Source organism: Sordaria macrospora, chromosome 3 (assembly GCF_033870435.1).
Source record: "Sordaria macrospora chromosome 3, complete sequence".
NCBI classification, from domain to species: Eukaryota; Fungi; Ascomycota; class Sordariomycetes; order Sordariales; family Sordariaceae; genus Sordaria; species Sordaria macrospora.
In genome coordinates, this window is record NC_089373.1 from 2,985,843 (window position 1) to 2,998,825 (window position 12,983).

The 12,983-nt window shown below is 49.9% G+C and overlaps 4 protein-coding genes across 4 annotated transcripts; 2 read left to right on the plus strand and 2 right to left on the minus strand.

The window, feature by feature from the left end:
* Window positions 1–1,240: 1,240 nt before the first annotated feature.
* Window positions 1,241–1,662, minus strand: SMAC4_04708 (uncharacterized protein; the record flags this gene model as incomplete). Its single annotated transcript, XM_003346487.1, has 2 exons — window positions 1,241–1,387; window positions 1,513–1,662. The coding sequence occupies 2 exons, from the start codon at window positions 1,660–1,662 to the stop codon at window positions 1,241–1,243; spliced, it is 297 nt and encodes a 98-aa protein (XP_003346535.1).
* Window positions 1,663–4,207: 2,545 nt separating this feature from the next.
* On the minus strand, window positions 4,208–8,199 carry SMAC4_04709 (uncharacterized protein). The gene is made up of 3 exons (XM_003346488.3): window positions 7,732–8,199; window positions 6,782–7,660; window positions 4,208–6,709 (listed from the first exon to the last, which is right to left on the minus strand). Exons 1-3 carry the CDS (start codon window positions 8,155–8,157, stop codon window positions 5,756–5,758), a joined length of 2,259 nt encoding a protein of 752 aa, XP_003346536.2. The 5' UTR covers window positions 8,158–8,199; the 3' UTR covers window positions 4,208–5,755.
* A 643-nt stretch (window positions 8,200–8,842) lies between these two features.
* Window positions 8,843–9,532, plus strand: SMAC4_12743 (uncharacterized protein). Its single transcript, XM_024655673.2, has 2 exons — window positions 8,843–9,205; window positions 9,278–9,532. Exons 1-2 carry the CDS (start codon window positions 9,023–9,025, stop codon window positions 9,353–9,355), a joined length of 261 nt encoding a protein of 86 aa, XP_024511522.1. The 5' UTR covers window positions 8,843–9,022; the 3' UTR covers window positions 9,356–9,532.
* A 220-nt stretch (window positions 9,533–9,752) lies between these two features.
* SMAC4_04710 (uncharacterized protein) lies at window positions 9,753–12,861 on the plus strand. The gene is made up of 2 exons (XM_003346489.2): window positions 9,753–11,274; window positions 11,362–12,861. Exons 1-2 carry the CDS (start codon window positions 10,204–10,206, stop codon window positions 12,748–12,750), a joined length of 2,460 nt encoding a protein of 819 aa, XP_003346537.2. The 5' UTR covers window positions 9,753–10,203; the 3' UTR covers window positions 12,751–12,861.
* The last annotated feature ends 122 nt before the right edge of the window (window positions 12,862–12,983 follow it).

Below are 12,983 nucleotides of genomic sequence, written 5' to 3' on the forward strand. Positions count from 1 at the left end.
CCATCTCTTTCGTCGAAGAGAGGAAAGTATGAGGCATGGCGTGTATGAGTCCCTCAGGTAACTTGCAAAACATGTGGTAAGGTGTTGTGATGGGTGTAGGGCAACTGTTCTGCTTCTGATGTTGTCTTCGCGACTCTGGAGTCGGATTGCGTGGTCAGGAAAGAAGATTAAGTTGGCTTCTCTTGATCCAGGTCTTGCAGTGAGGACCTTGCATCATTGCATATATATCCACGAGAACGCCTCGGCGGCAAGTCGATCAAGTATGGTGTCCACAGCGACAAAGAAGCTCTACACGCACAGCTCATGAGCTTGTCATCTGGTCATCCGGGATTTGACGCTTGACGGGCGGTTATGTTGGGGCGAGCAGCGTTGCGCCTGACCAAAGCTGTGAATCTTGACATTTTTGCAATACTTTGGGTCACCGTGCGATCAAGTGCCCAAGTAATATCTACGACAAATGCAGAACAAACATGAAGTGGACAAGATTTCGTCGATGTCATTCCGGGTCTTTGCCGGCCGCCGACCGGAACTTGGGTCGTTTGGGCACGGCTGCTTCGTTGGCTCCTGCTCACCCAGGTGACAGCGGCAGGTACAGTGGGCAGCTGTTAGGGAAGGCGCTAGACGCCCAACAGCAAACTGTAAACTTTGGGGACACTCGAAAATCTTGCCAACCCGCGGCGTCATAAAGTCCTTCAGACTATTTCATGGGGAGACACAAAAAGCATTCAGACCAACCTATCATTTATTTGGTAATTATATGCGATCTTTACGCGGGTTGAAGCAAGGAATAGACTGAAGCGCTTGATGCCCCGGCACGCATGAGTTCTAGGGGACTTGCAGGCGCATCAAAACGAGCAAGTTCCCTGTAGCCCCGCCCAAGTTAGTGGTACTGTTAGCGCTGAGCTCACCATCCACTGACTTCGGTTGTTGCGGGCTCCTGCCTCTTCCGTTCAGTGGGCAGCATGGTGATCGCGGCCTCTCCCTTATAACACACGCATTCATACAACGGTCATACCAATTGTTGGATTTTCCGTGTTTCCCAATCCCGAACTTCAACTGAACCTGCAGTTATGCTCCTTCTAGCGCAAGATACCCACCAGCCGGTATGTCATCCTGCCCTCTCCTGACACCCCTTCGCTTATTACTTTGCCGAAATTATTTTTTTTCCAATTTGGCTCCTTAGCCCACGCAACCTCTCGTGTTCCATATGTATGAAAGCTGAGTGGGTACAGCGAGGATATTACTCCGGAGTATGAATAATCTGCTCTCCTGCGTCATCACAATGCGGACGACTCACCCTCAAATGCTTCCCTTCCTTAATATGCTGCTCCACTTCGGCCAGGTCGTTAGGGTCTTTGGCGTAGACTGCGTACTTTTCGCCATCGGTCTATCGTACCTCGTTTGAGAGGGATTAGCCCTCTGCTGTCAGCCAATGAGTACGGGTACTTGGAGTGATGTAAGCTTTTTACGGGTGGTGAACGAGTATAAGGAAGTTCTTCTCCTGCTACTTACAGTAACCTTAAAGTCCTGGTTGTCATACATGTCTGACAGAAACGAGTCCAAGACGTCAAGATTCTCATAATCTTCGACGGGGATGTAGGTTTCCACAAGAGAACCAGTTGCTGAAGTGGTTCTATCCAACACCACAATGGGCTCAGACATGATGGACAAAGTCGTGATGTGATTGCTTGTAAGAGAACAAGTAGGTCTGATCGAACGTTTATGTGAAGTTAGGGAAGCTGTTTCTCAAGGGTAGGGAAGTAGCTTACTTTGAGGACTGCGAGGGCTGGAGTTAAAGTTCGAGTACAAGTCGTTTCGAGAAGAGATAAGCAGTAATGGATTGGTGGTTCGGATGGGGAAAAAATATATCTACTAGACCGAGTTGACCACAGATGTATCAAAATAAAACATGTTGCAGAAGGATCTCGAACGCTCGTTATGTGGATTTCTTCAGACGGAGGTGATCCCATACGGCGGCAAAGTGTATGATATGAAAGGGAGGGCCAACATACTATGCCCACACGGGCGGTTATGCTAGGTCGAAATGGGCGGCTTGGAGACCGTGGCAGGAAGTTCGAGCTAACCAACAGTCCTCCTTTATGTTCCATTACTAGGGAACGAAGAACCAATATGTTTTCAAGGTTTCAAGCTCCATAATAATATTAAAGGTGTCTGAAAAGGCGCAGCTCGTCAAAGCACGAACAGTGATGTGAAAGGGCGAAGGAGCGCAGGCGCCAACTGTCCAACATAAAGTTCTCACATGAAGAACTGGAACTCGCATTGGTCACTCGTAGTGTTAGACGCCTTTTACTACTTGCAATCAGTTGAGACTAAGAATCATGGAGCCAGAATGGGCCTCCTGACCAAATTCAAAAATTTTGAGCGTCTTTTCGTTCACAAAGTCCACAAAGAATGGGCATAAATGGAAGGCACGATTGGGCAACTGGCCAGTTGGATTGTTTGAAGGAGCCGCCCACGTCGCGCTTGCCGCATCACCCACATCGAATTCTTTCCTGCATGCATGGGAAGCGCATTTGACATGCTTTCATTTCGTGAACTTGGTTGAGCAGGTCAGGGTTGCCGACATCGGTAGTTATCTACATTTTTCAACCACCACCATCCCCGTTGGGTTGGTGATTATGTTCGAACCGATCAACGCCTCCCACCTCTCCGCTGACCCCTTTCTCCAAGTAGACTCTCCAATACTATGTTTTAAGATGTTCCTGTTGCGTCTTTTCATTAATCACTATAACACCCACTCTCATGGTCTGGGCATGCTTGCTGGAGGCTTACACAAGCTCGCCGATCTCGTCGATGGGTACTTGATTCAACGTCAGCGTTTGGCCGAATTAAGTTGCGTCAAAATGTGAACACCTCATCTTCCTTACTCATCAACCTTGTGTAAATTGACTCTGACAAAATTAAAAAGGTGCTGTGGCTACCCCCAGTGGGCAGAACCAGCGACAGTTGTATTACAGACCTCCCCTATGATGTAGAAGAATCCTCCCTTCTCCCGAGAAAAACCTCCCGAGAAAGGCCTCCCGAGAAAGACCTCCCGAGAAAGACCTCCCGAGAAAGACCTCCCTATAAATATTATTGTCCGCGCTCACGCTGAAAGCAGTTCATGAGCTACATTGCCAAGAGCCATAACTGATTAGGTCGTGTCATGAGCGTTGCGCGCAATTTGCGATTGCGATTTTATCCAGCGCTTGAGAAATGTTGCATACGCCTCGTTTCGGTTGTTTCCACGACAGTGATAGCAGTCATCGCCGATTCCATCCTTTTCAAGCTCATCATCCTGCCGTGCCCTAGCCTCATTGGGGATCAGAATGTGCAGATCCTGTGCAGTTGAGTCAGCTGGAGGTTGCATTAAAACCTGGACTGTCGTGGTTCCCAAAGAGCACGTGGCTTTGCTACATACCAACCCATTATGTAGGAACGTGAGGTCAGCTCTTGGAATGAAGCTGCGGCAGAAACTGGACGAAACTGATATATCTAACAGGATGAGGGCATCGGTCACTTCTTGTGTCAAACACGCGAGCCTGTCTCTCACGACGCCATGAGGAGGCCATCTTCCCCAGACAAAGACAATAGAGTTATCCGCGCTTAACGCCCATCGGACAGCTGAGTTTCTGGGTTGATTGTTCAGAGTTGGTGGTGGAAAATTAGTTAGGACCGATTCCTGAGCACGAATTCCAACCAGCTGTGCGAAAGAGCACCGACAATGGATTGATCTCCACACGTGTCCGTTGCATTCTTGAGGCTGACTGATATCTGGTGGTTTTTAAGCGCGGATTTGGTTCTCATTGCTTGTACAGTGGTTGGCGTTGGAAAATTGTCTATTACAAAAGTTGGGTGTCTGAAGAAACATTCGTGTTTTGGAGCCTCAGAGTTTCCGTTCACCCACTTCCCGAGTTTGCAACCGCTGACGCCTTCCCTTCGTTCTGTCCCATTATTCTTGCCTGGGTGTGCATGACCTCTTCAATCCAGAATTTTGCAAGAATGACCTCTCCGCCTCGTTCCTTCCCAAGTCGTTCCGAATCCCCTGCGACTCGGCACCACCACTCTCTAGTACCTCCACCTCAAGAACCCTTCACAAGACTTAACCTCCTCATCCGTCAACCGCCTCGGCGCACAGATCTTGCAGCTCCCATCATCTAGCAGCTGTTACACCGCGAAAATCCAATCTCCATGTCAGTCCAGCTCCCGGTCTCTTTTTTTTTTCTAGCAACCTGCAACTCACAACTCCACACTTCTCCATACCTAGGTAAGGAACATTAAATCACCTCAATCCGCCAAACAGGCGGATCGGTCCCCCACGGAATTCCAAACTCCCTTCTCAGAAAGTGGTTGAGTCTAGTCGGATTGATGTCGGGGAACAGCGCCCGGAGGTAAACCGTTTTAGTGCCCCAGAGCTCCCGTTCATGGTTGGCAATTGAGGCTGCGGCTTCTCGTACTTCTCTGCCCAGGTCAACGAGAGTAGTATCCGCCTGATGGTCTTCGTTGACGACTGTTGTAGCTGTCTCAACGACTGATGGATTGTGAATATTGGTGGTTCTGGGGGTGTTGACGCTGGTGCCGCTGGCGCTGGTGTTGGTAGTAGAATTGGATCCTCCGTTGATGGTTGTGCTGATGGCATTGGTTCCGTTGATGGTGATTCCGGTGATGCGGGTCCCCGAGATAGTGGTTCTCGTTATGATGGTGCCGTTGATAGCGATGTCGTTAATTTGAGTGCCATTGATGGTTGTGCCGGTGACGAATGTCTAGGGACTGGAAATGGCTGCTCCTGCTCCTGTTGTCCTGGAGTGGTTGGAGGGTTGACCCGAGCTTCCGTTTGCGGCTCTCTCAGCTGGGGAGCGCATTCCCATTTCTTCCGCTGCGTTGCTTTTGGAGGAGTGGTAGCCATTGGTAAGATGTCCGTTGGTTAGAGAGTGTTCATCGAAGGTGGCGATTAGACCTCTGAGTCTTCGTGCTTCAGCCTGTAGCTCCATGACATAAGGGTCTACAGAGGTCGTCACCGCTTGGTTGAGACCTGGTGCTATGTGGCATGACGAAAGTTGGTTGTAAAGGCTCAATTCGGTCCTTTTGGGAAGACTGGCCCATGACGTTAAATATTTGGCTCCTATTTTTGTAATGGACTAGTCGCAAACTTTTGTCCTTGAGAGGGGAGGACCTGTCATTCACAAAGCGGTGAAGAGTCTTGCCCGTTTACCCAAGCAAGGCTTAGTTGCCACACAGCGTGTTTCTCTTCCCAGAAAACTGTAGAAAGTGCGCCATACGCTTTGCCTCTATGTGCTATTGCTTCTAGATAAGACTAAGTGGTTTGGTTCTTTATGTAGGAACAACTCAGTGATTACTGGCCAAGCATCAACGATGAAATTCGCTTGGAATTAAGCCCATGAACTATGTCTGGGAAAATATGGGGTATCACAGAAGAAGGTGTTTTTGCATTTTCCCTTCAATGAATCGTCAAAGACAGGCCACATAACTCTCTCCGCGTCAACTCCTTGTCACTTCTGATGGGCTGAAGCGCTTTTGAACGGACATGGAGTGCAGCCATACGACTCGTCTTCCTTGCATTCCCTCAGCATCTTGGCCAGCTTCTGGTGAACCATCTCACTGGTGTACCTCAACTCTTCATGGCAATTCTCTCTGACGATGAGCAAGCCAGTCTGAATCATGTCAATGAAGTCATGAACAAATTGGGTGCATCTTCGGTCACAATGAAGCCTTTCAATAAACTAACATATGTCTGTCAGTACTCAATGGCATCCTGTGTTCCGGTGGAGGAGGTGTTGATAGGGAGCGGAGAGGAGTAGTTAGTTACCTTTGTCACTTGTGGTTTCACTTCTGCTTTCATGCTTACTTGCCCGGAGACGTGACCTCCAGCTTTGACCTCATAGAAAGTGTCAGTCTTGATATCCTTCCACACCCACCGCGGATCCATGGTGCTTCGTTGGCGTTCAAAGTCTTTGACTAATTTCCATCCTCCCATCATCCACGTGATAAACTCAAGGTAGAGGCAACCCAGCGTCCACATATCGTACTGTCGTCCAGGAGGCCCGCAGTGCAGGAGTTCAGCCTCGGGAGCACAATAGGATATCGAACAAGGAAACCCCAACAGTTGTCTCGAAACAGTGCGGTTGGGGTTGATAGAGGCGAGGCCAAAGTCTGTTAGCTTTAGGGTCCCTCTCTGGAATCCTTGCGCTCCGGGAGTGGTTTCACGGCTGTCTTGAAACCACAGGATATTCTCAGGCTTGATATCGCCATGATGACCAAATTGAACATTTTGCCCAGCTGCTGGGTCAAGTTCGTTCTTGTTCACCTCGACCGATGTATACTGGTGTATTTTCAACACTCCGTATGCGATTCCCTTGCACTGTTCGGCAACCCAAATTACGGTTTGTTTGTCCAGACTGGGGTTCGGGTGTTTCTCTTCCCAGTAAGTTTTCAAGGTGGCTTGTGCCCACGGGAAGATCAGGTAATAGTCATCGTTGTGCTCGTACGTGGCTAACAGAGATATGAGGTGGTTATTCTTCTCATTAGTGAACCGCCTGAGCACATCGACCTCCTTCTTGAATTGTTGGAAGGCCTCGTCTGTAGAATGCAACTGCTTGACGGCAAAACGGCATTCACAATCTTGGCCCTTCGAAGGAGGTGTAATGTCCGAAACCTTGCTCGCTTCATTCGTGGAGTTGCTCCAAGGGCACTGGATTTTGACTCATGGTTAGCATGTGCTTCAGGTGCATTTGAAAAATCGCTGGTGGGCCAATGTACCCACATCTTTATAATGGAAGGAATGATGGTCCGGATGAATCCTGACTTTGGTAACACGGCCGCCTCCACCTTCGACCTCTTCTGCTCTCCTGCCGGATATACCGCTGCCGTAAATGAATGGTAAGGTGATCCTGCCGGTCGGCGAATAATAGTGCGACACGCTTTTGTCTTCGTCCGACTGTTCAAAGATAGGGGCTAGAGTCCTCCATTGCCACTCCTCAAAACTCTTCATTGCAATCTTGCTCCATCCTTCACTGAAGCATTCCACTCTGACTTTACCGTGTCCTTTACGTACCCGTCGAAAATCGGAGATCTGGACATTGTTTGAGGATACGTAACACGCCGTCAGTGGGAGATCAGAATCGTTGACCTTTTCGCCCAAGAACTTGAAGATTGCAGGCGTCTTCCCAATCATCACCAGTATGGCAAATATTTTTCGGAAGCAGGTAGCTGTTGAGGACGGTGTTCCGCAAATTTTCCGTGCATATTTCGAAATGTCGTTCAAATCCTTCATGTCGGGATGGAAAAGCTTTCGAAGCTCCTCCCTAACGGCCGACTCGGTGATTATTGTTGGGAGTGAGTTGACTGGGAAGAAGCCCCAAGTCGTGTCGTTGTTTACCATTGCCGCAAGTAGTCGATCTTCAAGAAGTTCTTTTGGGCTGGCTAGTCCATGTGACGGCGTGATGCGTGGGTGAGGGCTTTGACCTAGACCGCACTCGAAATCTACCCTTCGTTCAAAGTCCAGTTCGCGACGTCCACCGGTCGCATCGTGTATCTCCCTTTTTCTGAACGTAGGTAGGCCACCATTTTGGTCCCGGAAAGGTGCAACAGCCACGCGATTGATGTCACCCCCAACATTTGTTCGGTTTGGTGAAACCAATGCCTAACATAGCCCAATAGGGTTAGCCCTCTACTGGAAGTCGATTAACAATCGACGCCGACAACAACACGTACCAACTCCTCGACAGATTCTTCTATAGTTTGTTTCCGTTCCGGAGCATCTGTCGTACTAGTTGGCCAGCCATCGTTGCCCAGCCGGTGGGAATCGGCTTCCTCGGCAGGGTTGAAGTCTTCGGATGGCGTGAACACGGAGCTGCCGTCGTCAGAGTCAATAGTACTATATGAGCCCTGACTTTGCTCGTATTCTCGTCCTTCGTGTTGATTCTCCAGGGATTGTTGACGTAGAGATACCCCATCGGCTCCCGTAATTTGGATTGTGGGCTGTGGGATCCCAAGTGGTTGAGAAGGTGTGACGGGCATGCTGTCGCTCGGCAACTGGTTATAAGCATTCGGCCAATTTCTGACCTTTCCATGCGCCAAGTTGGTGCTACGGCTAGCAGGAGGTTTATCGTGGGGTTGTGAAGACTTCATCATCGACATCCGCGTTGGGGCCCGTAAAGGCGTCAATGTGGTGGTTAGTACGAGTCAAAATAGAACGGCGAGAAGTTCCACAGTAGCCAGCTTATCACGGCCTGTTCAGCTGGGTCTATCCATGGGGTTTGTTGGTTACCTCCGGACCAGCCATTGAGCCATTTCAGCACTTTGATGCGAGCAGAATGCTCTGGCTTTGGATAGGCCCCATGAATGGATACATGAGGCATAGCTTGCCCGGGGTTTCTGGTGGATTGCATTGTCCAGCCTCCCGACCTGGTGAAGAGGCCGAAATAGGATGTGGTTGATTCAAGTCTTGGGGTTACGCGCCATGGCGTACACTGGGCGGAATTGTAGGCATTTTCGAATAGGAATGACGGAAGGCCAATAGATTAGCCAAGTTCCGGAGACCTTCTCGGCCAGGGGGATACATTTGTGCATATCCGGCCAGGTGAGGCAACCCGTCGGTGACTACGCCCCCTTCTAATTATGTGGGGGGCCTGGACGCTATTCCGAAATAACCAAAGCTTCATTTGAAGGTTACGCGCTGGGCGGAGTTGGCATAGATTATCCCTCCACGTAACTGCCCACTGGAATCCGTGGGCTCGCTGCAAGAAGAGTCAGCCTAGTCTCTGCATTCATCCATATATAGAGGACATGATGCGATGGATCAACCCACCAGTTTGTAGACGAACTTCAACGCTATAACGGCATCCATCAACACAGAATCTAGCTTGACAGCAGATCCTCTCTATTCTCTTGTTGAATTGAACGTCGACTCGATAGTTTCGAAGAAACTTCAGCACCAGTTTTCACACCCAGCACGTGCCGATATACAATACGTGTGGGCAGTCGCACCACACATCCCTCAGCGATGATCCATCAAGAAACCACCCCAATCACTCCAGATAGCGACCGAGACGACGGGTTGGAAACCACAAGCGAGATGGATGGTCAGAGCCTTGTTTATCAAGAGCTCCCCGCGAGATTAACGAATCCTGTGAAACTTGTCGCACTGTTGAGGATGCAGTTCGGTGTGGGTAAATACGACGTTTCAGTAAGTAACAAAAGAACGACAGCTGCGAAAATAACATGTATTGGATATGATGCTTACGAAGAAATATTGTAGATGATTGGAAGTGTCTATAGTGTTGGCACACCACGAAAGCTTTCCATGGAAGAGATTTCACAGTGTCGGGGGCTGTGACATGCAGCACCTCTGCATGCAGTGCAGCTGGCCGAATAGGCCAAGCTGCTCCTTCTTCATCGTTCTCATCATTTCCCGTCGCATTTTCAGCATTTGGCTTTGCATCCTTCCTTCCCGCTAGGGGATTGAAGTTGGAGTTACCTTAGGAAAGTGGGATCAAATTCAGATCATTTCACCCTTACCTTCGCAAGTAGTCCGCGTTATTGCACATTGAGTATGTGACTTTATGGCCATCAGGAGACCGATGTGAAGATCAAGGCATAAGCCGACAGCCTTTTACCATAATGGCGTTGGTGGGCGCACCACTCTTTGAGTTCGTTTATCCACGCCGTGCATCCTGATTCTACACAAGCCCTCTTTGCTCAGCTTTAGTATTTGGTGGGTGAGCCCTTTTTTCCATGCCTGATCAAGCAAGGCTCTCTAAGCGCCGTGGCTACGCTGTGATGAGGGGCGACTGACCGCATTTGCCAAGATCAAGGCAACCACACGCGTCGAGCAGATGGTTCAATGATTGGCACCATGCATTTCGAGCGTAACATCGTCGTCCCGCATCGCCATCCGGCTGGGACGAGGAGGCTGCAGCCACCTATTGATACCTGATGTTCGCTCTCAGCTTCTGGGCCAGGTCGACCTGCTCCTGACAACCCCTGTCGGATGCCTCGTTGCCTCACTAAATGCATTCGCTCCACTGGAATCGTCCATAGAATCATTGCACCGGGTTGTCTTGCAGGAGAAGGCTCTCAGGTTGACAGAAGATATCTCCCACTGTATATAGCTGGCGCGATGTTTTGATCCATTCCACAGCTCAGCACTTTGTATCGCCACTCACCATACCAACGGGATCCATCATGACGCGCTCCTTTTTCTCGAAGACCAGAAGTTCCTCTCTTCGGGAGGCAGAGGAGTCCCAGAATAGCCCTGCACAATCCACCTCTGCAACTAGCCGACCATCATTCAACTCCCACCGCGACAATGAACAGCAATATGGTGGTCTCAGCCCTCGGAAACCCTGGCACAGCGTCACCAGCGTGTTCGGCAACATGTTCCCCAAGAATAAAACGAACAAACGTGAAAGCTCAGGAACATTCCACGCATCCAGTCAATCTCAGCCAAAGAATGAAGATAAGAAAACGGCAGGAACCAAAGCCAAGGAAAATGCCGTTGTCGAGCACAGAGTTCAAGAGAAGCCGGATCTTATCATCAGGTCAATGCTAGAATCGCCAGATACGCAACGAACTCTGTCTCGCGATGACACAGAGCTCACAACGGTGACTTCAAACCACCCAAGTCTCGGTACCGGAACAGTACATACACCCGGAGACTCACCCGTGACTGAGGCAGAAGACGAGGACATGGCGCAGACTGGGGGATTAGGCGATCTCATCTTTGACAACATGAAGGACAGTAAACTCACCAGCGGACAGTTTCTACCTGAGGGTCTCTTGGACAGGTTTCTCACAGAGAAGTCTGTTCGGCGCGAACTCACCAAAAACAACATTTCACCGGATGACGTCGACGACTTGGTTGCTTTCGCTGTCCATCGTGCACCGAAGATTTTCGCAACTTTGCTCCAGGCCGATTACCAGGGTGACAGGCTTCTAACAGCTATGCAATACTTCCGAAAATATGCAATTGGTGACGAGTTCTTACCGATCACCGAAGAAAACAGGAGCAGGGTCCCTTTCCTCGTCAACCAGGAATGGCTGTGGACTAAGCGCGCAGAGAAAATATTCTGTGAGAAACAATGGGCCTTTCGCGCTGCTGAACTACCGCCACGCTCAGCAGATGAGATGATTCTCAAATTAGATGCCAACGCCATTCTCCCCTTCGTCAAGGCCGAGAGATCCGATTCAGGCGCCTTTGGGGATGTGTACAGGGTTCTACCGAGCGAATCAAACATCCGTCTCGCAAAGCTCAAGGTGAGCACACAGACGCACTGTTGCCAGTTACCTGTTTCAAAATGCTGCGACTTGTCTTCGAGGTTGGATAGAAGCTAACCTGAGTAGGGTCGCGAGATGGCTGTTAAATATCTGAAAGACCAATATCCCAAAGGCGACAGAGCAAGACTGAAACAGTATGACGACTGGACCAGGGAAGTGGAAACTCATCACAAGATTAAACACCTTGGCCACCCTCACATTGTGGAATTCATCGCCGCTATTGAAAGGGGCGAGGAGCGCTACCTTGTCTTCCTGTGGGCGGACCAAGGAAACCTGCTGTCGTTCTGGACGAATCATCCATCGCCGCGAATCTCGGTGACTCTCGTCGAGGCTGTTGTTCGACAAATTCAAGGGCTTTCCGAGGCACTCGACAAGTTGCACAATTACAACAAAGAACCCGGTGCTGGTGCTGAGAGCTCAGTCCGACATGGTGATCTGAAGCCGGAAAATATTCTCTCTCAGTCTACGCAAGGTCGACAACCATCAGCACATGAGCCTGACATTGGCACTTTGATGATCGCTGATCTCGGGTTGGCCAAACTTCATGCCGTGGGGACCAATGTCCGGGACAGAACGAGCACACGAGCAACAACATGGCGGTACCAGCCACCCGAGGTTGAAACGCTGAAGCAGAAAGGGCGGTCAAGACGGTACGACATCTGGTCCATGGGATGTGTGATCCTGGAGTTTGTCATTTGGCTCCGGTACGGCAATGAAGCACTAAGGGTATTCAACGCCAACATTGTTCGGGTAACAAGGCCCGGGGTTGTGATCAACATTGAAAATGGTACCGAATCTCCTTGGTTCGAAGTACTCCATGACCATGACCAAACACAAAAAGCCCAATTGCACCCCATTGTCGAGCAGACAATGAATTTCATGTTGGAGAATGATCCGGAATTCAAAGGTGACACGGCTTTACGTGACATCTTCCACCTCGTCAGAGACAGGCTCTTGGTGGTCGAACTTGGGCAGAGCAACAGTCAAGAGAGGACCGGCGCTGGTACTGGCTCCAACAGTCCAACCACAAGCATGACCAGTATCCAATCTACTAGTCATGTGGAAGGTGGAACACCGTTCGCTCAAACTTCTTGGAACGAACAAGTCATTGACCCTCCCGAAAAGGACCTACCCGTTCCCGGGATCTCGATTGTCATTGATGGGGTTGAGGAGCTAAGAATGCTAAGATCGGAGCAACCGTACAGCCAGAGCTCTCACAACACGCGAGCAAAATCTGAAGAGCTTAATGCCACGCTACTGGAGATCCTGGAGAAAGGTAGGAACAATAGGGGGTACTGGTATAGCGGAACGCCTGATGTAATGCTTGACATGAACAAGATCAGAGAAGCGGCGGGTATCAGCAGCCCCTCAGGGTTCCTCTCGCCTGATGCAGCAAGGAATGCGGGAGGCAGAGGATTGGCCGCACAGTCTGCTCAAGCTAGAGAGGTATGTTGATGACCACATATGCTTCGCGATTTACAAACTACCACATGATGGGCTGTGCTGACTCTAGACTATTGCAGAATGTCCGTGAGACCCATCCCCAACCTTCAACAGTGTTCACGTTAACTTCAAGCTAACGGCGGCAATCAAAACCACACAGGAAGTAAGCGTTCCTATCATGGCTTAGGACAGCGTATTTCCCAATGCACTGGCTAATGTTGGTGGTACAGTACGTACGTTTTGCC